Here is a 25,636-nt window from a genome sequence, read left to right as displayed (position 1 = left end):
TCAACTCTTCTGAAGTTCCTCATCAGCTTGTTTTCTTTGCGTCGCTAACAGGATAGGTAGTACTAAATGACACATTTTTGGTTGTAACATGATGCACCAAATTTGATTTATTGTTACGAGCAAGTTTTTCTTGACAAATAAGACAGGTGGGAAGGCCGTTTAAGTTTTAAATTAACTCAGAAGTCTTGGTTCATTCTGCTTTAAATTCAAAGTTCTCATCTTCCAGTTTTGTTTACTTCTCTTTTGTAGCCATGTCTAGTAGGTCCCCTAAAAATGTTTCATTTTATAGTAAAAAAGCCACCAACACAAAATAATTAGAAATTGATGTCAAAAATACCTGTAGGATGCGCTGCTGGTTGGACAAATATAGGTAACTTCATGCTTCAAGTAGGTACATTCGTCACCTGAGCAGAATTTGGGGGAGGGGGGGTTGACTGTTAGCACTAATCAGTGCACAGTGAGACTCCTGACTGACTGACTGGTTCACTCAATTCATGTGTGAATCATGTGCACCTCTCCCACATGCTAAGGCCAACTGAAATTTTGTGCACTCTAAATGTGCAGAACGGCAACAACTGCAGGGGAAAGTGATGCTGATGGGGGAGCCTTGGAGAGGAGACAAATTGCTTTGGACAGAGGCAGGTGAAATTTCCAGTCATAAGTATGCAGATTTTGAAATAAAATTCCAGTGTTTGAACATGGGCAACGAAGATTCAGTGACGCAATACATGCACGCCCACACGTGGTATTTTGTGAAAGAGCCACACTATAGGGGTCAAAGAACTGCATGTGGCTCATGAGCCATGATTTTCCAACCACTGTTTCATAAAGGCAACCATCAACTATTTAAATCTGGCATCATTCTGGATACAGGTGCCATGCTCATCAACTGTTGCATCATGCCTAGCCATAAATGAGATACTGTTAGCTAACTTGTTTAGATTGGAATCAGTTATCAAACACCTGTAAAGATCAGTAAAAACTGTAAACTAAACACAGCATAACATAAACAATAACAATGTAATTGTTTATCCTAGGATGTGGACTTTGCTAACAGTAATGAAAACTTAACTTTCCTAGTAGTAAAATGTAAGCATGTTGCAAAATAGATTCCAAATTTTTACTCTCGATTTTTGAAATATTACAATGTTTTCTTGCATGACCACATTGACAGATAAGTTTTTCAATCCTAAAGAGAAGTCCATATATATTGTACTTCAACATAGACTCAGTCTTACAATAGGTACATAAAGTAGCAGACATAACTCTTTCTACAATATGGCTGACTCAGAACAGAATATCCACCGCACTTCACCAAAGATATTAATACGGCAAAGAAGCATTTCAAAGCATTTACAAAGATATAAGCATAAGCTGTGACGTGTATTGCATGCAATAGGAAATAGGAATTTATGTGTTATTGTGAAATAATATTTGCATAACTTTCATAATTATGTTTTTATTTGTTTTTGCTAAAATTGAACATAAAAGTATCAGGATGTCTAACTATCCAGAGTTTTCATGTTCTTGCATTCTGAGCATATAAAATAAAAATATCAAGCCCTCTTACAAAAACTGAGTATTGCACAAATTTGACCAAAAGTGGCATCATATTATTCATAGGAAAAGATGACATTGAAAGATTCAGTTTATTCTCTTGAGTATATTTTGTTGAACTGTACAACTTTGACAGTGTGCAACTCCATTATGAAAGATGTCCTTTGTGACTCCATTTTTATTTTGCCTCTGGAACCTCCATTACTTCGTTACTGTTTATTTCATCTCCACAGCCCAGTTCTATCTTTTATCTGCTGACATGATCATGGATTCTATCATTTTTTCTCATAATTCCCTATTCCTCTTGTACCCTCAATTCCCTTTTTTACTTCTTCTTAATTCTTCAAATATCCTTTCCTTACTTCTGTTCTCTTTCTACCTTACTGTTCCTTAAACTTCCTTTCTCACCTCTTCACTGCATCTTTTATTATTTCCCAGAACATCCTTCTGTTCATCTTAATTTTGGCATTACATTTACATCTACATCTACATAGTCACTCTGCAAATCACACTTGAGTGCCTGACAGGGCCTTCATCACACCACCTTTTGATTTTTTGTGGCTTTTCCTGTTTGGTTTGAGTATATTGAAGAACAGGCAAATAATAATAATCAATGATAATAGTATGTGATCAGTGTATACAAACTTTGCATGCTTGACAATGGCTTTTTGCATAAGGTCCGTTCATTGTAAATTGACCATGGTTTTTCTGAAAATAGCAGACTCCATAATTTGAATAATTCCAAAGCTTTGGTTCATACTGGACCTTGATGTAATTTGTAGCACAGGACCTTTAGCCTTGCCAAGACGCTGTGTATCTGGAACAAAAGCTTGCAACATAAATGAAACACAAGCTTCATTAATACCAATGTAGTCACAAAATATTAAACCATATAGACACTTACATTAATTCTGTTGCTGTGTGCAACTATGAGTATGCCTAGTGAAACTGCGTCTCCTACAATGATGGCAGTGTACCAAATAATTATCTGCAGCAATGGCAGAAAGGCATCTGGTCAAGATGACTTCCAGAACAAAAAGGGTGCTGTCTTGTAGATTGCAGATTGTATTTTATTGGTCCTGTTCTCTACATAGCAGCTTATGCATAAGACATTGGACGAGTCAAGTTATAAATATACAGGCTGAAAGTAATTTCAAGGCATACATATTTAAGCTTACAATAATACACTTTACACGTAAGTATTTATATAACACATTTCATAAATTTAAATATTCTTCAATGGAGTAAAAGCAGTGATGCTGTAAATATGACTTTAGAGATTTTCCAAATGTATTGACCTCAGTGCTAGCTTTTATGTTTTCAGGAAGTTTGTTATAAAGCTTAACTCCCATGTGAAAAGTTCCTTTTTGGCACAGTGCTGTGCTGATTTGAGTCATATGTAAGTTTCTGTTTTGTCTGGTAAAGTGCTCATGTATGTCACAGTTTTTTTGTAGTCTGCGGTCCTTGCCTATTACATTTAATTTAAAGAACAAAACGGTTTCCATAATGTATACACATGGTAATGGGGGAATACCAGATTTATTAAACAGGGGTTTACAAGAGTCTCTAGGCTTGCACCCATACAAGATTCTAATGGCCGTTTTTTGTAGTTTAAAAGTGCTATTAGCTGTTTTAGAGTTTCCCCAGAAGGTGACCCCATATCTAAGACGAGAATGAAAGTATGCATGATATGCATTCAATACTGTTTTCTCACTACAGCATGATTTTAATGAACAAAGAAGATAACATGTTTTGCTCAGTTCTGCATTGAGATATTCAATATGCTTATGCCATCTGATGTTACTCTGCAGCCAAAGTCCTAAGAATTTGGCTTCAGTACTGTTACCAACTGGTTCGTCATTGATAAAGACTGATGGGATAAACATGTCCTTGTTAGGAACATTGTGGAATTTTAGAGCAACGGTTTTCTTACTATTTATTACAAGCTGATTACTCTGTGCCCAGCTGCTAAGTTGTTTCGTGACTGTGTTTACTGTCTGCTGTAACTGTTCATTGTCGTCTCCTTTTAGTAGAATCGTGGTGTCATCTGCAAATATGATTGTTTTGTGTGCATCAATATTTAAGCGTAGATCATTTATGTACAGAAGAAACAGAAGGGGTCCCAATATGGATCCTTGGGGTACACCACATTTTATTTGTTTATAGTCAGATAAGTGATTAGATACTGTTTTTAGTTCAATATTTGTGTGCTTGACGCACACTGCCTGCATCCGATTTGTCAGGCAAGTCAACTGAACTGCATAATTATTCTAATGTTTCAGTGGTTGCATGCCACAATCGATACAACTGCTTATACTAATTAATATTTTATGTAATTCTATATTTATATTCTGAACTTGTATCTATGTGTTTGCTATATATCCATGCCCATCCTGCAAATGTGCCTTTAAAACCTTCATGATAATTCTCTATCATTCCATTCTCAAACAACACGTGAAAAAAATGAGCACTTAATTCTTTCTGTAAGAACTCTGAGTCCCTTATCTTATTATGATGATTGTTTCTTCCTGTGTAGGTCAGCATCAACAAAGTATTTTCACATTTGGAGGAGAAAGTTGGTCATTGCAGTTTCATAAGGAGAGGATGGACAAGTGTAGTGTAGGCAGTCTCTTTAGTGGCTCTGCTGTATTTACTAAGTGTTCATCCAATAAAATGCAGTCTTTGTTTGGCCTTCCCCACAACATTTACTGTATGTTCTTCCGAATTTAAGTTGTTCATAATTGAAATTACTAAGTTTTTAGTTGAATTTGTGGCCTTTAGATTTGATTGATTTATCATGTTCCTTTTACCACTTGTGTAGATGACTTCACACTTTTCATTATTTAGTATCAATTGCAAATTTTTGCACCATATATCTTATCTAAATCTTTTTGCAGTTACTTTTGATCTTCTGATGACTTTACTAGACTATAAATGACAGTCACCATCTGCAAACAACCTAATATGGCTGCTCAGATTGTTTCCTAAATTGTTTATATAGATAATAAAGAACAGAGGGCCTATAACACTACGTTGGGGAATGCCAGAAATCACTTCTAATATAACAATGAAAAAAATCATTTTTTGACAAAATAATTTAATTGGATGGATAAAAAATCTACTCAACAAGCAGTGGCAGACCACATACATAGAAGAAGGTTTAATTATGAAGCTTTCAGAGCCAGCAGCTCCTTCTCCAAGCAGAAGGATTGAAGGGGAAGGAGGAGTGGTCTGGGAAAAGGGGTAGATTTTGGGAAATTCACCAAGAACCCTGGGTCACAGGAGACCTACTGCACTGAATGAGAAGGAAAGACTGACTGTTAGTGACTGCACTGGACAAGATTTTAAAACCTGAGAGCTTAAAGTTGGAAGGCAGAGCACTGCTTAAACGTCGTACATGAATTAATAAGAGTGAAAAGCTAAGTGCATTGTATGTACAGAGGTGGGTGGGGGCAGTGAAAAATATACAGGTAAGACAATTGGCTCCTTCTTCACACAGAAGATCTTTTTTTCACTGCCCCCTTCCCACCTCGGTTATGCACAGTGCACTTAGCTTTTCACTCTTGTTAACTCATGCATGATGTTGAAGCAGTACTGTCTTGCTTATTACCCTATCTTCCATCTTGAAGCTCTCAGTTTTCAAATCTCGTCTGATGCAGTCCCCAACAATCGTCATTCCTTCGCATCATGTGCGGTAAGTCTCCCCTGACTGGTAGTTCTGGGTGACTTTCCCAAAATCTTCTCCTTTTCCTAGACTTCTCCAGTCCCTTTCCTTCACCCCTCTTCCTTCTCCTTCAACCCTTCTGCCTGAAGAAGGAGCCACTGGCTCTGAAAGCTTGCCTAATTACAACCTTCATTTATGTGTGTTTTCTGCCGCTGCTTAGTGAGTAGATTTTTTTATCCATACAGAAATCATTTCTGTTTTACTTGATGACATTCCATCAGTTACTATGAACTGTGACCTCTCTGATAGAAATTCATGAATCCAGTCACATATCTGATGCGATATTTGATTTGCACACAATTTGATTATAAGCCACTTGTGAGGTGTGGTGTCAAAAGCTTTCTAGAATACTAAAAATATCAAATCAATTTGAAATCCATTGTCGATAGCCATCAAAACTTCGTGTGAGAAAAGAGTTAATTGTGTTTCATAAGAACAATGCTTTCTAAATCGCAACAACTTTACTTAATATTTATCACATCATCTGGAACCCACAAAGTGAAAAAAAAAAAATTCAGCCTCAAGAATCTAACCGTAGAGATGACGAACTGCAGCCAACAACAAAAAAATGGAGATAAGAAAAAAAGTTATTTATTTATTTGTCCAAGCATCATTTTAGTACTTTGGGCCAGTTTTTCATGTTTTCACTTGCATATTAATTAATAAAAAATATAATAAATGGATTATCAATGTCAACATTGAGTTTTAACCAATTAACAAAGTACAAAGAAGTAACTGTATCAACTTTTTTTGAAGAAATTATCTATTTTTATTTTTAATGTAGCCCCTGCTTGGGGCTACTTTGGACCACTCACTTATTTTAATACAAACCGAATACAAATCAAATATTGCACTATTGTAACCCCTTACACAATGATCAGGTAATGAAATGACGATACAAAATAGCAAATAAAATTATTTACTTCTTGAAATGCCTATAAAGAAAACAAAATTTTGGGTTTTATGTGAAGAACATGGAAAACCTGTATTTTTGTTCTACAGACTTTTTTAATGCTAATTTCTTATACCAAATCAAAACCAGCAATCCCAGGAATATTAAAGTGTCCTTGTTTCTTGAACATGTCAGTCCACTCATAAACAAGAATATCATTTGCTTTAGATCACTTCCAGGACTTTTTGGTCTTGCTCATACAGTCTAATGTAGGGCCTAACACTCCCCCATCAGGTAGTTTTGTTATTGAACCTGGATAGTGCTTTCCTTCATACATGACAATAACAAAGTCACATTCTTTCAAGTTACTTTTGAATGACTCTAGGTCCGGGGCCGGTGGTGCTTCCTTGATAGGCTTCATGGTACGAAATTCTACATCAAAATCTACAGATTCACTTTTGGTTAAAGAAAGGTGTGAGCCACCACCAGAAGCATTGTCATCATGAAGATTGTAAGAACTAGAGTTATCTGATTCACTTGCTGGTTCTTACTTTATTTGATGGTTCCCTTTTTTTTGCCTTAGGTGTAGAAGTTGATGTGCCTTCAAAGTCCATTTCCTTTTCACTCGACTCATCAAACAACTCTGAACAAAAACTTTTTCCAGCTGGAACATCCAACTTCTTACGTTTCTTATTTCACCTAGTACATTTTGTCATATCCTTCCTTTTTCTGCAAAGTGTTGCAGGAAACTTGCTACAATTACACTTTTCATAGGGCTGTTTACCATGTTGGGGCAAGCACCCCAGTACTTTCGTTCTGTCAAAAGGCATGATACCTGTTTTTTTAAATCCAGATATCATATTTTCCTGCTTCTCTGGATTAGATTAGAGATTAGATTAGATTTACTTTCATTCCAATTGATCCGTAGTGAGGAGGTCCTCCCGGATGTAGAACATGTCAGAAAAACAATAATACATGACAAATACTTACAACTGAAACAAATAAGCTAATTTACCTTCCACATGTCCCAAGTGGAATGATTGTTATTTTTAAATGAACACTATATGAAAGAATCATTTTTACAAACACTAATGCACTGAATTTAAAATAAAATAAAAAAGTTTTTTATTTATAAATGTGATAGAACTACTATAATACTTATTTACAATGAACACATTACTGCACTGAAATGGTGCAGAAGTTAGATTGTACTCTTACACACACACACACACACACACACTTATTTACAATGAACACATTACTGCACTGAAATTGTGCAGAAGTTATATATAAATCAGTTGGTTCTACTGAGAAATTCATCAATGGAGTAGAAGGAGTTGTCCACCAATAATTCCTTTAGGCTTCTCTTAAACTGAATTTCATTGGTTGTTAAGCTTTTTATGGGTGCTGGAAAGTTATTGAAAATGTGTGTTGCTGAATAATGCAGACCTTTTTGTACAAGAGTAACTGACTTTAAATCCTTGTGAAGATTATTCTTATTTATATTGATTCTATAAATTGAGCTGTTGGTTTGAAAAAGTGATATATTTTTAAGGAAGAAATATATTAGGAAGCAGTAGTTAGTATCCCTAGTTCCCTAAACAGGCTTCTGCAGGACTTTCTTGAGTTCACACCACATGTAATTCTTACTGCTCGTTTTTGTGCCCGGAAAACTTTAGCTTGGCTTGATGAATTACCCCAAAAATAATCCCATATGACATTATGGAATAAAAGTAAGCATAGTATGCCAGCTTTTTCATTTTTTATCCCCTATGTCTGACACAATTCGCATTGCAAATAGAGATTTGTTAAGACGCATCAGCAGCTGTGTGGTGTGCTCCTCCCTGTTGAATTTATTATCAAGCTGTAATCCCAAGAATTTAACACTGTCCACTTATTCTATCTGCTTGTCATCGTATGTTAGGCATATACACGTGGGACACCCCTTACAAATTCTGAACTGTATATAGTGTGTTTTTTCAAAGTTTAGTGACAAAGAATTGGCTAGGAACCAGTGATTAATCTCCATAAATATTTTATTACTACACTTGGTTTGCTATCTGTTGCAATGTTTGTATCATCAGCAAACAAAACGAACTTGGCTTCTGGTAATGTTACTGGTGAAAGGTCATTGATATACACAAGAAAAAGTAAGGGCCCTAAAATGGAACCTTGTGGGACCCCACATGTAATTAGTTCCCAGTTGGATGATGCCTGATAGCGAAATACATGTCTCTTTCCTAATAACACCCTTTGTTTCCTGCCAGAGATATAAGATTTGAACCATTTTGCAGCATTTCCTGTTACAACATAATATTCTAATTTGCTTAAAAGGATATTGTGATTTACACAGTCAAATGCATTTGAAAGATCACAAAATATACCAGTTACCTGCAATTTTTTGTCTAATGAATTAAGCACATTTTCACTGTAAGTGTAGATAGCCTTCTCAATATCAGAACCCTTTAGAAATCCTAACTGCAACTTTGACAGTACGTTATTTGAGATAAGATGGTTATAAAGCTGATTGTACATTACTTTTTCTAAAATTTTTGAGAATGCAGGCAAAAGTGAAATTGGATGGAAATTGATGCTGTTTCTTTATCTCCCTTCTTAAACAATGGCTTAACTTCAGCATATTTCAACCATTTAGGAAATATTCCACTGATAAATGACTGGTTACCCAGATAGTTTATTATGTTACTTAACTCAGAATTACATTATTTAATTAACTTTGTTGATATTTCATCATACCCACTAGATGTTTTTGATTTTAAAGATTTTATGTCAAACATTATTTCTGCTGAGGTAGTTAGGATCAAATTCATATTATGGAAGTTACTTGAATTGTCTGGTCTGAGGTATTCCATAGCAGCATCTACAGAACCTGACAACCCCATCTTTTCAGTAACAGTTATAAAATGTTTGTTAAAAAGTTCTGCAACACTACACACATCTGTCACCAATGTATCATTTACTCTTAATGCTATTTGTCCCTCTCCACGTCTGGTTCTACCTGTCTCCTCCTTCACTGTAGCCTATATTGTCTTTATTTTGTCATCTGATATGACTATCTTTTCATTGTAGTATATTTGCTTTGATGTCCACATTACAGTCTTTAACATTTTGCAGTATTTCTTGTAATGTGCTGTAGTATCAACATCACAACTGTTTCGAATTGACAGATACAGTTTTCTTTTTGCTTTACAAGATACCCCTATTCTTTGAGTAATCCATAGCTTCTTTGTAGACTCTACATCTACATCCATACTCCGCTAGCCACCTGACAGTGTGTGGCGGAGGGTACCTTGAGTACCTCTATCAGTTCTCCCTTCTATATCCAGTCTCGTATTGTTTGTGGAAAGAAGGATTGTTGGTATGCCTCTGTGTGGTCTCTAATCTCTCTGATTTTATCCTCATGGTTTCTTCGTGAGATATACATAGGAGGGAGCAATATACTGCTTGACTCCTCGGTGAAGATATGTTCTCGAAACTTCAACAAAAGCCCGTACCGAGCTACTGAGCGTCTCTCCTGCAGAGTCTTCCACTGGAGTTTATCTATCATCTCTGTAACGCTTTCACAATTACTAAATGATCCTGTAATGAAGTGCGCTGCTCTCCGTTGGATCTTCTCTATCTCTTCTATCAACCCTATCTTGTACGGATCCCACACTGCTGAGCAGTATTTAAGCAGTGGGCGGACAAGTGTACTGTAACCTACTTCCTTTGTTTTCGGATTGCATTTCCTTAGGATTCTTCCAATGAATCTCAGTCTGGCATCTGCTTTACCGACGATCAACTTGATATGATCATTCCATTTTAAATCACTTCTAATGTGCACTCCCTGATAATTTATGGAATTAACTGCTTGCAGTTACTGACCTGCTGTATTGTAGCTGAATGATAAGGGATCTTTCTTTCTATGTATTCGCAGCACATTACACTTGTCTACTCTACTTTAACCTTGGTTAGTTTTGGGGGAAAACAGTGTTCAAATAAGGTAATCACTTTATTAGCAAAACAGTTATATTTTTCATTCATGCCATGAGCACTGTAAACATCAGTCCAGTGAATGTCTCTGAGGAGTGTCCTAAAATAATCTATTTTTGGCTTATTGATTACCCTCTTGAACCCAGATTTAACAGATTTTATATCCTGTTCAGTATTAACATTTAACTGAAGGAACTGCATCTCATGGTCTGAGAGGCCATTGACTATTGATTTTGTAATATAACTTTGTTCATTGGACTTTTCTATAAAGATATTATCAATGGCTGTTTGTGAGCAATTGGCTACCCTAGTGGGGAATTTTACAGTCGGAATTAAGTTGAATGATAGTGTTACTAACTCAAATAAGTTCTTATTGATAGAGTATTTCAGAAAATCTATATTGAAATCACCAGCAACCACTATTTCTTTGTTTTTGGTTGTTAAATGGGCCAGTACAGCTTCAAGGTGGTTTATGAACAGAATAAAGTTACCTGCAGGTGCTCGATATACACTTAATATTATGAAGCATTTTTTGTGAAATTCTACTTCTGTTGCACATGCTTCCATATGCTGTTCTAGGCAAAATTTATGAATGTATTTGTCCTTAAATTAATGACAGTTCCTGATGAATGTCTCAACTCTTCCTTTCTCCATTTCTGCTCTACAAAAATGAGATGCTAACCTAAACCCTGTGACACTTAAAAGTTCTATACCAGTGGTCAGATGATGTTCAGAGAGGCAGATTATGTCATCTAGGTTTGAAGACTCTAATTCATCTATGCAGATAATTAATTCATTGATTTTATTTCTCAGTCCTCAAATATTCTGATGCAATAAAGATAGCTGACATTTCACAGTGACTGAGTTAAAATTGGGTAGAGTTGAATTATTTGCTCAGTGTTGAAAATTCTTAACCAACAGCTGTTTAGGCTGATGTAATAAGCTAGACGTATGTTTTTGGTTTTTTCTCAAACTGAAGGTTTGTCTCGGTCCTAACCTCTCTTAAAATTTGGTTTCTTTCTGTCCTCCCTACCCCAAAAAAGAGTCTTTTCTGAACCCTATAACCACTGGTATTTTATCACTCATGACAGTGCCTCCCCCCTTTAACTTTCCTGCTGTTTTCCCAGCCAGTTTATCCTTCCATTTCCTGTTGGGGTGAAAGCCATGCCTAGTAAAATCCCACCTATTGAGAGAATCAACAGGAACCACACCAATGTGTGACCCTGCACCCGACATAAGCAGCTGTTCCAATTCCAAATTAACTCTCTTGACAGAAGAGTTCAAATGAGGTCGGTCATGGCACCCAAGAACAGATACAAACTCAACACTAGTATGCTTCGATGCTGATGCAATCTTTGCCAGGTCACATTCTGTACTCTACCTAGGATCTCTGTCAATACTATTACCTGCCCCACCCACTATAACTGCAGTGTCTTCCATAGTGAAATCTTTGCAAAGTGATCCTAAATCCTCTTGTCACCTGCTCCAGATGAGCACTAGGTTTAAAAAAAATTGGTGACCTGGTATTCTGATCCTAGTTCATCCTGCAAAAGTTGGCCAATACCTCTTCCATGGAAACTACCTAACAACAACACTTTCTTTCTCTTTACTGATTTCCCTACATTCTTACTTTTCAATTTGCTGCTGAAAGTTTGTTCTGCCCTGTCTACACCTGCAACTGCTTGAGGCTCACCAGCTTCTAACTGAAGCAACAGGTCAAATCTATTTTCCACATTCACCACGAAGCTGTCAGAAAAAGCTCTAGGCCTTTTCCTTCTGTTGCCTGTTGCCACTTCCCACCTTTCTTTACCCTTCTCCCTCCTTAACTTTTCAAGATTCTCCCTGGCGTTGTCTAACTCAGGCTGAAGGGTGGCAATTTTCCCCTCCCATTCTAGTATCTTCTTATCTCTACTACATATCCTACAAAACCACTGATGAGTCTCATTTACTTCCCCTACTCCCACACCACTACAGTCAGCCACATGGAGGAAACTACAGCACCCGTCACACCAAAGCCCTGACCTAACAATTCTATGACAAGTCAAGCACTTTTCACTCATGATAAACGTAATAATTTATTAAGAATAAGTCAGTTAAATTACAGATAAACACGAAAATATGGTTCCACAGATTTGGCCTATTCGCAACTGAGTGTAAACAAAAATAACAGTGCACAGTTTCTGAAAGAACAACTTAAAGTTTACGCTACTTTCCAGAAATGTGAGTTAAATAATGAAGGGGTATGCTACAGTTAAATTGCTGGAGAGAGCAAAGAACAACTAAACGAAATTCTATAGATTTGATGCGGCAAAACATAAACAGAAAATACGACTGTATGATCTTTTTGCATTTCCTGCTATATTACGTAAATAAAAATGAAACCTTTAATGGTACACTTAAAAGGCACTGTATTTGTATTGTACTGTATTTTAACCGGGGACCTAGAAACGACGGAGAGGCTCCGTCCCCGCCACAGCCACAGTGGTCCACAACCCACGACAACTACCACAGTCCACTTCACCACTCCGCCGCCCCACACCGAACCCAGGGTTATTGTGTGGTTCAACCCCCGGTGGACCCCCAGGGAACGTCTCACACCAGACGAGTGTAACCCCTATATTTGCATGTTACAGTAATGGTGGTGTACGCGTACGTGGAGAACTTGTTTGCACAGCAATCGCCGACATAGTGTAACTGAGGCAGAATAAGGGGAACCAGTCCGCATTCACTGAGGCAGATGGAAAACCGCCTAAAAACCATCCACAGGCTGGCTGGTTCACCGGACCTCGCCACAAATCCGCCGGGCGTATTCGTGCTGGGGACCAGGCGCTTCTTCCCGCCCGTAAAGACGTGCATTAGACCGCACCGCCAACTGAGCGGGCCCTTAAAAGGCACACTAATATACCTATTTACCATGTAATCAGTACTAAACTATATGTTTTTGTAATCTAAAATGACTTATCTTTATGATAATACCAAAACTTGGGCTAGTCGCCTGGCTGCAGGGCTGCAGACTGCTACATATAAACAATCAACCAGCTGTTTTAGCAGTTTAGGAAACTGATCCTTGGGCAAGCCTGTCATTGACTTGTTTTTTTTTTTCCTTCCACAAAGTCAATATCTTATGCCACTCCCTTTTCATAGGCCACAGTAGGTGACATCCAGCAGTTGGGTGATATGTGTTGAGTTCGGTGGCAGACACACAAACTTCATATCATTATCCTCACAAGCTTTTACTATTTCTAATTTGATATGGGAACTTAAGTAATCCCAAAACACAACCTTGACACCAGGCAGCTTTTTCAACTGAGGAAGTAAGGTGCTCATAAAACACTCTTTGAATGTCCCCGAATCAAACCATGCACTTTTTGTTCTGTTGTACCTGCATCCCACAGGACCACCTTCAGTCTATGTAGACCATAAGTGCTCAGACTTAGACACCACATAGGGTGGTAACATCCCTCAACAGCCACTTCCACAAAACTTTAAAGAAACACAAGACTTCATTGATTACATTTTGCGTTCAACATACTTCTGCCCCCTTTTACAAATGATCTTGCTTGCTCCAGGGTCATCTCGCAGGTTTGTCTCATCATAATTCCATATGTTCTCATCTGGAATGTTACTGAGAATAGTTTGTATGTTGTGAAAATAAACATTGACTACCATTTCATCAATAGCAGCCCTTACTCGTTTAATGTTGCTTGCTGTACACATCGTTAACTCAGGGTGACATTTTCTAAATGACGCTGCCCAATGGGGAACTGGAAAGTTGTTTTTAAAACTCTTTACTATACACCCCTGTTATTTATTATTGTGCTTCTAGGTACATTTTAATACTGACTTGCACTTCGTTGTGTTCTTAATCCACTTTGTATGCCCTTCAAACAACCTTCCAAGGTCTCAGCATTATAATCAATGTACTTCCTTGAACCTGGCTTTCTCTTGTAGGTTCTCATCATTCTGCAATCAGAAATTGGCACAAAAAGAACCAAAATAATATTGCACAACAGTAACATATACAACAATGTTAGTAAAACTATTTTTGTTTTTAATTTGGAAGTAAAAATCGTATTTATAAATTGATGGGGCTGCTTTAGTCCAAATTGGGCCTGGTGCAAAGTAGCCCTGAAAAACTAGTTTTTAGATGAAGTTAAGAAAAAGTTAAACATGTACTGTTTAAAAAAAGAATAAGGAAAAACAATTACACATTGGTAACAGATTATGAAAGAAAGTATTTTGACACTTACCCTATTTTTATCTTGTTACTGAATTCGTCCAAGATGAAAAGTTTGGAGGTAATTAGATCACACGTCAAAACAAAGGTTTACAAACACTCCAGTGTTGCCAGTGGTAAAAATTTTAAAGTACCCAAAACTATGAAAATACCCTCAAGTAGTGTATAAAATATATTTTAAACCCAAAAATACCAATATATCTTGTTTTGTTTGTTCAGCACAAAAATTTAAAAATTTTTTTATGTTGGACCAAAGTAAACCCGCAAGGACCAAACTAACTCCAGTTGACGAAACATTACTTGTGCATGTGATGTAGGACAGTGGTAAACCTAGTTAATTTAGAGTTCTGTAGTCATTTTGACTACATTGTTAACATAATCAAAATGGATAATAAAGTAGGTTGGTGTACTACATTGCTTCTACATGTGATAATAGCAGTTATTAAGTGAGATGCCATGATAAGAACAACATAAACTATATTATGAATTGGCAATTAGTAAAATTTGGTAAATTTGGTTTACATATTATGATGTTTCATAAATTCAGGCAAAGAATAGAACAGTGGTCAAACAAGAACTGTTTTAACTTTATTTTAAATGCATTTAATGTTGGTATGCATTTTACGTAAGAAGGCAGATGTTTATATAACACAGTTCCAGTATGATACACTCCTCTTTTGCATAATTTTGTATTTACTGTGTTCATGTGTAGGTTTATCTTCTGCCTAGTTTCGTATGTGTGTATATCATAGTTATGTCTGAAGAGACTTTCCTTTTTAAGATGCTCCCTTTTGTGAAAATCAGTATTTTGTATATATACAAACAAGGCAGTGGCAATGTTTTGAGAGTTTTAACAAGAGGTCTACAGGAATCCTTGCATGTAGATTTTTTTATCACTCTCAGAATCTTTTTCTCTATTTTAAAAGTTTTTATGTAATTTGTGGAACTCCCCCAAAAAGTTATTCCATACGTAAGTAGCGACTGTGCACTACAATGGTACATTGTCAGCACTGATGAGCAGCTTGTATTCTGAGTGAGGATCCTATCAGCTTATGCTAGTGAATTCAGTCTCTTATTTAAATTGTTTAGGTGTGCCTTCACCTTCAGATCTGCCTGAATATGAATGTCTAGAAATTTTGTGTGACTGACCTTCAACACATTCTTTCCTTATCCCCCCCTTGGACCTTGCTGTTGGTGGGGAGGCTTGTGTGCCTCAGCAATAGGGATAGCCGTACCATACATGCAACCACAATGGAGGGGTATCTTGTGAGGCCATACAAATGTGTGGTTCCTGAAGAGGGGCAGCAGCCTTTTCAGTAGTTGCAGGGGCAACAGTCTGGATGACTGACTGATCTGGCCTTGAAACACTAATCAAAACAGCCTTGCTGTGTTGGTACGCGAATGGCTGAAAGCAAGGGGAAACTACAGGTGTAATTTTTCCCATGGGCATGCAGCTGTACTGTATGGTTAAATAATGATGGCGTCCTCTTGGGTAAAATATTCTGGAGGTAAAATAGTCCCCCATTCGGATCTAATGGCGGGGACTACTCAGGAGGATGTCATTATCAGAAGAAGGAAAAATGGCGTTCTACAGATCGGAGCATGGAATGTCAGATCCCTTAATAGGGCAGGTAGTTTAGAAAATTGAGAAAGGGAAATGGATTGGTTAAAGTTAAATATAGTGGGAATTAGTGAAGTTCATTGGCAGGAGGAACAAGACTTCTGCTCAGGTGAATACAGGGTTATAAATACAAAATCAAATAGGGGTAATGCAGGAGTAAGTTTAATAATGAATTAAAAAAATAGGAGTGCAGGTAAGCTACTACAAACAGCATAGTGAATGCATCATTGTGGCCAAGTAGACATGAAGCCCATGCCTACCACAGTAGTACTAGTTTATATGCCAACTAGCTCTGCAGATGACGAAGAGATTGATGAAATTTATGATGAGGTAAAAGAAGTTATTCAGATAGTGAAGGGAGATGAAAATTTAATAGTCATGGGTGACTCGAATTCAATAGTAGGAAAAGGAGGAGAAGGAAACATAGTAGTGAATATGGAATGGGGGTAAGAAATGAAAGAGGAAGCTGCCTGGTAGAATTTTGCACAGAGCATAACTTAATCATAACTAACACTTTGTTCAAGAATCATGAAAGAAGGTTGTTTACATGGAAGAGGCCTGGAGATACTGAAGGTTTAAACATAGAATATATAGTGGTAAGACAGAGATTTAGGAACCAGGTTTTAGATTGTAAGACATTTCGAGGGACAAATGTGGTCTCTGACCACAATCTATTAGTTATGAACTGTAGATTAAAACTGAAGAAACTGCAAAAAGGTGGGAATTTCAGGAAATGGGATCTGGATAAACTGACAAAAGAGAGTTTCAGGGAGAACATTAGGGAATGTTTGACAGGAATGGGGGAAAGAGATACAGTAGAAGAAGAATGGGTAGCTTTGAGGGATGAAGTAGTGAAGACAGCAGAGGATAAAGTAGGTAAAAAGACAAGGGCTAGTAGAAACCCTTGGGTAACAGAAGAAATATTGAATTTAATTGATGAAAGGAGAAAATATAAAAATGTAGTAAATGAAGCAGGCAAAAGGAATACAAATGTCTCAAAAATGAGATCGACAGAAAGTGCAAAATGGCTGAGCAGTGATGGCTAGAGGACAAATATAAGGATGTAGAGGCATATATCACTAAGGCTAAGATAGATAATTTCTACAGGAAAATTAAAGAGACCTTTGGAGAAATGAGAACCACCTGCATGAACATCAAGAGTTGAGATGGAAACCCAGTTCTATGCAAAGAAGGGAAAACAGAAAGGTGGAAGAAGTATATAGAGGGTATATACAAGGGCAATATATGTGAGGACAATATTATGGAAATTGAAGAGAATGTAGATGAAGATGAAATGGGAGATATGATACTGTGTGAAGAGAAATGGGAGATATGATACTGTGTGAAGAGTTTGACAGAGCACTGAAAGACCTAAGTCGAAACAAGGCCCCGGAAGTAGACAACTCCATTAGAACTACTGACAGCCTTGGGAGAGCCAGCAAACTCTACCATCTGAGGAGCAAGATGTATGAGACAGGCGAAATACCCTCAGACTTCAAGAAGAATATAATAATTTCAATCCCAAAGAAATCAAGTGTTGACAGATGTGAAAATTACCGAACTATCAGTTTAATAAGTCACAGCTGCAAAATACTAACGCGAATTCTTTACAGACAAATGGAAAAACTGGTAGAAGCTGACTTCAGGGAAGATCAGTTTGGAATCCGTAGAAATGTTGGAACATGTGGGGGAATACTGACACTATGACTTATCTTAGAAGATAGATTAAGGAAAGGCAAACCTATGTTCCTAGCATTTGTAGACTTAGAGAAAGCTTTTGACAATGTTGACTGGAATACTCTGTTTCAAATTATGAAGGTGGCAGGAGTAAAATACAGGGAGCGAAAGGCTATTTACAATTTGTACAGAAACCAGACAGCAGTTATCCAAGTCGAGGGGCATGAAAAACAAACAGTGGTTGGGAAGGGAGTGAGACAGGGTTGTAGCCTATCCCTGATGTTATTCAATCTGTATATTGAGCAAGTAGTAAATGAAACAAAAGAAAAATTTGGAGTAGGAATTAAAATCCATGTAGAAGAAAAAAAATCTGGGGGTTCACCGATGACATTGTAATTCTGTCAGAGACAGCAAAGGACCTGGAAGAGCAGTTGAACAGAATGGATAGTTTCTTGAAAGGAGGATATAAGATGAACATCACCAAAGGCTAAATGAAGATAGTGGAATGTAGTCGAATTGAGTCAGGGAATGCTGAGGGAATTAGATTAGGAAAAGAGACACTTAAACTAGTAGATGAGTTTTGCTATTTGGGGAGCAAAATAACTGATGATGGTCGAAGTAGAGAGGATGTAAAAAGTAGACGCAATGGCAAGAAAACTGTTTCTGAAGAAGAGAAATTTGTTAACATCAAGTATAGAATTAAATGTCAGGAAGTTGTTTCTGAAAGTATGGAGTGTAGCCATGTATGAAAGTGACACATGGATGATAAATAGTTTGGACATGAAGATAATAGAAGCTTCCAAAATGTGGTGCTACATAAGAATGCTGAAGTTTAGATGGGTAGATCACATAACTAATGAGGAGGTATTTAGTAGAATTGGGGAGAAGAGAAATTTGTTGCACAACTTGACTAGAAGAAGGGATCGGGTGGTAGGACATATTCTGGGGCATCAAGGAATCATCAGTTTAGTATTGAAGGGCAGCATGGAGGGTAAAAATTGCAGAGGGAGACCAAGAGATCAATACATTAAGCAGATTCAGAAGGATGTAGGTTGCAGTAGGTACTGGGAGATGAAGAGGCTTGCACGGGATAGAGTAGCATGGAGAGATCTGCATCAAACCAGTCTCTGGACTGAAGACGAGAACAAGAACCATGACCTTTGACACATTCTTTCCTTCGATAGTGAAAACAGGGCTTGCAGGCTGGAGGTTATATATGGTGTGGAAGTTAACTTCCACAGTTTTTTCAGAATGTATCAGAAGCCTATTGGTCCTGAACCAGTGTATTAAGGTACGCATAACTGATATTGCAGCCTCCTGTAGAGTTTCCTCATTCTGGCATTTAATTAGAATGTTAGTGTCCTTTTCAAAGAGTACAGTGGATCCATTATATATTTTACCAGCCAAGTCATTTATATATAGCAGAAATAGGACAGGTCCCTGAACTGACCCTTGTGAGACTTCATACTTGATTTTCTCCTCATCACTGTAAAAACTAGGAATTTTTTGTGCTTCACTATCTTTGTGTTTTATTTCTGTAATCTGCTGATGGTTACTAAGGTATGACTGAAGCCACCATTAAGACTGGCCTCTAATTCCATTATTACTTAATTTATGCAAGACAATGCCATGATCAACAACATTGAAGGCTTTACATAGATCCAGAAATAACCAAGATACCTGTTGCTTATCATCCACTGCTTTTAATACTTCATTTAAGAAGGCAAAATTTGCTGTCTGAGTTGACTTTCCAGCTATGAACCCATGTTGGGAGTCACTTATCAACCTCACTTTACTTAAGAAAACTTTTAATCTTCTAAGGAACATTTTTTCCATAATTTTGCTGAAGCCTGACAATACTGAAACTAGCCTATAATTAACTGTTTCGTGTTTTGCACTCTTCTTATTCAAAGGTGTTACTTTTGCAGTTTTTAGACTACTTGGATATACACCACTCTCCAAAGATGGATTTACTATGTCTATTAGTGGTTCCACAATAATTTTGTGCTAACTTTGATTGTAGCATCTGGTATCTCATCAACACACACTGAATATTTATTAGGTAATTCTTTTAGGATTCTTGACAGTTCCTCAGGTGTTGCTGGATACATGAATAATGTGTTTGGATGAATGTTTTGATCAGAGTGACTGGCTGGCTCTTTTTCAAGGTGTGTATTTATTAACTGCTGTACTATATTAGAAAAGTAATTGCTGAAAACTTCTTACATGTCTCGAAGTTTTTGAAACAAATTAATCTTTATGAAGAGACTGAAAATTTACTTGTGATGTGTGGGTGGGTAAGATTAGCAAGCTGTACAGCTTTCAATACAGAAGAACAACAGTGGATCCAATCTTTATTATGAGCCAGTTGATGGAAAGGTATTCAGAGTAGGGGAAAGATCTTGTGATGGCATTTCTTGACTTTCAAGGGGACAGTACAGACTTCCCTCACTGATCTGATTAATTTGATAGGGTGTTTAGGGAATGACTATTACTTTAACATATGTAAACATGAAGAAGCAACTTTCAATTGTTTTTGAGAAAATCAAGTTTGGGAATTATTGATATGCTTATGCTGTAAGCTTTGTTCACGGAATTCACAGCGAAGGGAGTAAGTGCTTAGTTTCATATGGGCAAGGTCTCTGGATCAAATATCACTGCCGGTAGTTTATTTTTCATTCCCACAAAATACTAACAACAGATTTATTATGACTTGTGAAAAGTATCGATATCTAGTCATTCATTACTATTTTCCTAATCTTTGATACAAAAAAAGAGAAAGTATTTTCTCAGGGAGATTGGAAATGAAAAAAGGGTATATGATAACTTATCATCAAATCAGTGTAGTCATTTTATTTATATCATTCTATCTACATTTGTTACATGCATAATGGGTAACCTATGCAGCACTGCATGAATCAGGATAATAATGGTTGTAGGAGTATGGAAAACAATAATTATTGTGACATAAAGCAGATGGAAGAAACACCAAATTTTTGCTCGTCCATGGTGTTTTTTCATTGTGTCTATAGCAAAACAAACTTTTTTTACGTTGATAAATGGTTCTTGGATGTCACACAATTTCGTGGTGTACCATGCATATTGAATTATAGCACTGAATATTGATGCAGATAACTCACCGACAAAAGTAGTACCAGCAGCAAGATTCAATCCAGAAATCTCATGCTTATGAAACTAAGCACTTACTCATCTGTGGACACATACAAAATATGTAAGTACACCTAAAATTTTCAAACTCGGTTTTCTCAAAAATGATCTAGAGTTGTGTCCTCTTATTCACACATGTTGGATCCTGGTCATCCCTTATACACTGTGTCAATACAAATCAAACCTGTGAGAGCAAGTTCATATGGTCTCGTTGTTAATGGAGATATACCAATAGTTTTCCTAGAGAAAATGTGCAGGGAACTTCAGAAAGAAAGTGAGATGGAAAACATACTACAAAATATTAAAGGCAATGTATGACAAAAGCTTCAGCTGTGTCCATATTCAAGTTGGAAGAACTGATTGGTTTAACAATGTTACAGGGTTGAGACCATAAAAAAGTGGTGTCACCATTATTATTTACAGTGGTGATGGATGAAATTGTCAAAGAGACATAAGAAACTCATGGAGGAAGGGAGACGGAGTTAGTGTTATTTGCTGGTGATATTGTGCAGTAGGGAACCAACAGGAAGGACATACATGTACAACTAGATATTTTAAATGAAAAAAATTGAGAAATATGGCATGAAATGCAGTGTGGAGAAAAGTAAGTGTGTGGTCTACATCTACATCTACATCCATGTTCTGCAAACCAAGAGAAGTGCATGGCAGAAAGTACGTCCCATTGTACCATTTATTAGACTTTCTAACTGTTCCACTCACATATGAAATGTGGTAACAATGATTGTCGAATGCTTCGGTGTGTGCTATAGTTATTCTAGTCTTGTCCTCATGATCCCTGTGTGAGTGATTTGTAGGGGATTGTAGTATATTCCTAGAGTCATGACGGAAGAGTGATAATACAGTGTGTGAGGATGAAGGCAGAAATTAGTAAAAGAGTACAACAGAGAAATGCATTTTACCATGGTGTAAGGTGCTTAGTCTAGGGAATGGAGGTGTCAGTGAAGTGCAGGGAAGTGGCATACAAGACTTACTTTACATCTGTATTGACATATGCATCAAAGATCTGGATGATGACAAGAAGAGAAGAGAGCCAGCAAAATGAAATTCCTAAGAAGTGTGAGTATTTTAGGAAAAATTAGGAAACACAGAGTGAGGAATGAAGATGTTAGAAAAATTGGACTGAGAGAAATGAAAAGAATAGATTAAAATTGTTAGGATATTTACAGAGAATGGAAGGTGGACGAATATGAAAATAAGTTATGGAGGCCTACCTTGAGGACAAGAGGAAGACCCACACAAGGGAAACCAACTTCATCAAGACCAGTTTAGGGAGAAGAAACTTGGACACAAACAAAGTTATAGAAGACAGAAGAAGAATGGTGAAAAATTGGGGAAAGTAGAGAAGTATCATAAATTTCCCAAGCTGACCTGATACTGGATAAAGGGGATAACTGTCATAATTAATAAGTGAAAGTAATTTTGGGACTGTACCCTAAATGCTCTCTTGTCACTTATTTTGTTTTCAGTTTTTAGCTTAAAAGTTCTTCCAAACTTTTCTGTCTACTCTAACCTCATTTCCTTATGCATTTCCTCCTCCACTTATCTGAAATAATTGTCCGCTTGTAATGTATCGAAATGGATCCTGTAAGCTGCAACTATTATTCTGTTATTATTTTCCATCCAGCTCTTCTCTTCTTGTCCTTATCTTCTTCTTCTTATTCTTCTTTTAATTCTAAGCATTCTTTTTCAAACTTAACAATTGGCGTGCACATTAGCTAACACTTTTTCAAGATGGTTTTGCTCTGAGTCACTCTCTTTTTTGTCCTTGCTTGTCATGACTTCTTCTCCAATGTCTTTTTTCACATAGATTACCAATTAATATTGAATCACACAAATAACTGCCATAGCTCCTCCACTTCCCACCTGAAAACTGATTTGTTTCAATTCTAGATTTTGATACTGATCCGTACCTCCATTAAAAAACTTTACAGTCTCATTAAGTCCTGTTTGAAATTGCTCTACAGAAAAAATTAAGAGTAGTAACTTCCTGAAACATAATATTTGTTTTCTGCTTAATATGTTTTACTTTTATGGTTTTTTCTGTTTCACTTATCGGTTCAGTTATCATGTAAAACTTGGTTATAATGTGAATTCTAGAATGTGTAATCTTATATTTCTTTTTATTCCAGCAAGATCCTGTGAGACATGGGGAATGGATTGACCATACAGATTATGTCAGTAAGGTTAGTATGAAACTATTAGAAACAGCCGTAAGTCATTTAGATATTTTACATATGATGTTTGTAATGAAAAGTCTATTTTAAATATCTCTGTAAATGTTTCTCAATCAAGGGAGAGGAGAAAAATAATGCATAGGGGCAAGACAGGTGCCATTATCATTATCTCAAATAATAAATTAATTCTCATTTAGTTCTTTAAAATAGAGTGGCCACATTTTAGAAAGAACAGCAGGTCTTGCCAATCTGAAGATGGCTGGCAATGGCCAATACTAGTAATTATTCCTTGAAACTGTCTGTGGTTGTTCAAGATGAGAAAAGTTGTCAGAAAATCAAGAAGTATGTTTATTAGAGGTGCAATTAACAACTCAGGCAATAAAATCAAATCAATATGGAATGTTTTTAGAAGGGAGACAGGAAAAGTAACCACTGGGGTAGGTAGTACTACAATTAAAGAGAGTGATACCATCTTAACCAACAGTACACAAGTAGCTAATGTATTTAACAACCATTTCTTAAGTGTAGGTGAAAAAATTGGTGAGAATAGTTCAAAAGAAAAAGCCAAGCATTACAAGGAAGAGTCAGTTTTGAGAAATCTTAGTCAGATTAATTTTCACCTAACAATCTCTTGTGAAATAAGGAAAATCATTAAATCTTTGAAAAAAAAAATGTTCTGTTTGAATGGATGACATCTCTAACAAGATATTAAAACATATCTAAAAACAAAGATGATGTGACTTACCAAACAAAAGCACTGGCACATCGATAGACACACAAACAAACACAAACATACACACAAAATTCTAGCTTTCGCAACCAACGGTTGCTTCATCAGGAAAGAGAGAAGGAGAGGGAAAGACGAAAGGATGTGGGTTTTAAGGGAGAGGGTAAGGAGTCATTCCAATCCCGGGAGTGGAAAGACTTACCTTAGGGGGAAAAAAGGACGGTGATACACTCGCACACACACACACACACACACACACACACACATATCCATCGACACATATACAGACACAAGCAGACATATTCAAAGGCAAAGAGTTTGGGCAGAGATGTCAGTCGAGGCGGAAGTGCAGAGGCAAAGATGTTGTTGAATGACAGGTGAGGTATGAGTGGCGGCAACTTGAAATAGAGATTGAGGCCTGGTGGATAACGGGAAGAGAGGATATATTGAAGAGCAAGTTCCCATCTCCAGAGTTCGGATAGCTTAGTGTTAGTGGGAAGTATCCAGATAACCCAGACGGTGTAACACTGTGCCAGTCCTTGCTTACAGAATTTTCAAAAATCATTGAGAAAGTAATGTACTCAAGAGTAGTTAGCCATCTTAACAGTAATGGGATACTTAGTAAATCACAGTTTGGATTTCAGTAGTGCTGTGCCACTGAGACAGCAATATGCAATTTCACTGCCCACATAATAGAGTCTTTAAATAGCAATATGTCACCAATAGGAATTTTCTGTGACTTATCCAAAGGATTTGACTGTGTGAACCATGACATTATGTTACCAAAATTACAATTCTATAGTATAAATGGAACAGCATAAGAGTAGTTGAAGTCATGTCTACAGAACAAGAAGCAAAAAGTTTCTTTATATGGTTTAAGTGATTTAAGGAAGCTTCCCACATTATCTAACTGGGGTGAAATTACATTAGGTGCTCCACAGGGATCAATCGTGGGTCCCCTTCTGTTCTTGATATATGTGAATGACCTTCCTTCTTATCTGAAACAAGAAGCTAAACTGACACTGTTTGCTGATGATACAATTGTCGCTATTAATCCACTAAAGAAACTCCAATAGAAAATGAAACAAATAATGTCTTTGGAAAAGTTATTAATTGGTTTTCTGCAAATGGGCTTTCTCTGAAGTTTGAAAAAAACATAGTACATCCAGTTTTCTAGTGCAAGGAACATCAACAGAAGTCAGTAGCCAGCGTAGAGCATACTCAGTTTTTGGGTGTATATGTAGATGAGAATCTCAATTGGGAAATTCATATTTTGGATCTCCTAAAGTGACTTGGTTCAGCAACTTTTCCAATCAGAATAATTGCTAATTTTGAAGCCATAGAAATTAGTAATGTAACCTACTTTGCATACTTTCTCTCTCTGATGTCATACAGGATAATATTTTGGGGTAATTCAACACTTAGGCAAAAAGTATTCACTGCTCAAAAGAAAATGGTTAGAATAATGTTTGGAGTTCATAGCTGCCCACCTTGTAGGCATCTATTTAAAAGGTTAGGAATTCTTACAACAGCCCAATAGTACATTTACTCAGTAATGAAATTTGTTCTCAACAACATGGGCCAGTTTAAAAATAGCAGTGACATTCATGATTATTATACCAGAAGAAAGAAAGACCTACACTGTTCTCTACTTAACCTATCCTTGGCTCAGAAAGGTGTAAAATATGCTGCTGTGAAACTTTTCAATAAATTACCAAGTGAAATAAAATGTCTGACAGAGAATAGTAATAATTTCAAAAATAAATTGAAATCATATCTCCTTGACAACTCCTTCTATACTACAGATGAATTCCTGAATAGGAATAAATAATTCCATAGGTATAATAT

The 25,636-nt window shown here is 36.7% G+C and overlaps 1 protein-coding gene across 2 annotated transcripts in view; it reads left to right on the top strand.

The window, feature by feature from the left end:
• The window catches only part of LOC126416741 (serine/threonine-protein phosphatase 6 regulatory ankyrin repeat subunit A-like), a 716,260-nt gene that overhangs the window by 130,550 nt on the left and 560,074 nt on the right, over window positions 1-25,636 (top strand). For both annotated transcript variants that reach the window (XM_050084586.1, XM_050084577.1), the window contains exon 5: window positions 23,017-23,070. In XM_050084586.1, coding sequence (XP_049940543.1) covers window positions 23,017-23,070 — 54 coding nt within the window. The remainder of the gene's footprint in view (window positions 1-23,016; window positions 23,071-25,636) is intronic.

Source organism: Schistocerca serialis, chromosome 1, assembly GCF_023864345.2.
Source record: "Schistocerca serialis cubense isolate TAMUIC-IGC-003099 chromosome 1, iqSchSeri2.2, whole genome shotgun sequence".
Taxonomy (NCBI): domain Eukaryota; kingdom Metazoa; phylum Arthropoda; class Insecta; order Orthoptera; family Acrididae; genus Schistocerca; species Schistocerca serialis.
This window is presented reverse-complemented; position numbering and strand designations above follow the sequence as displayed.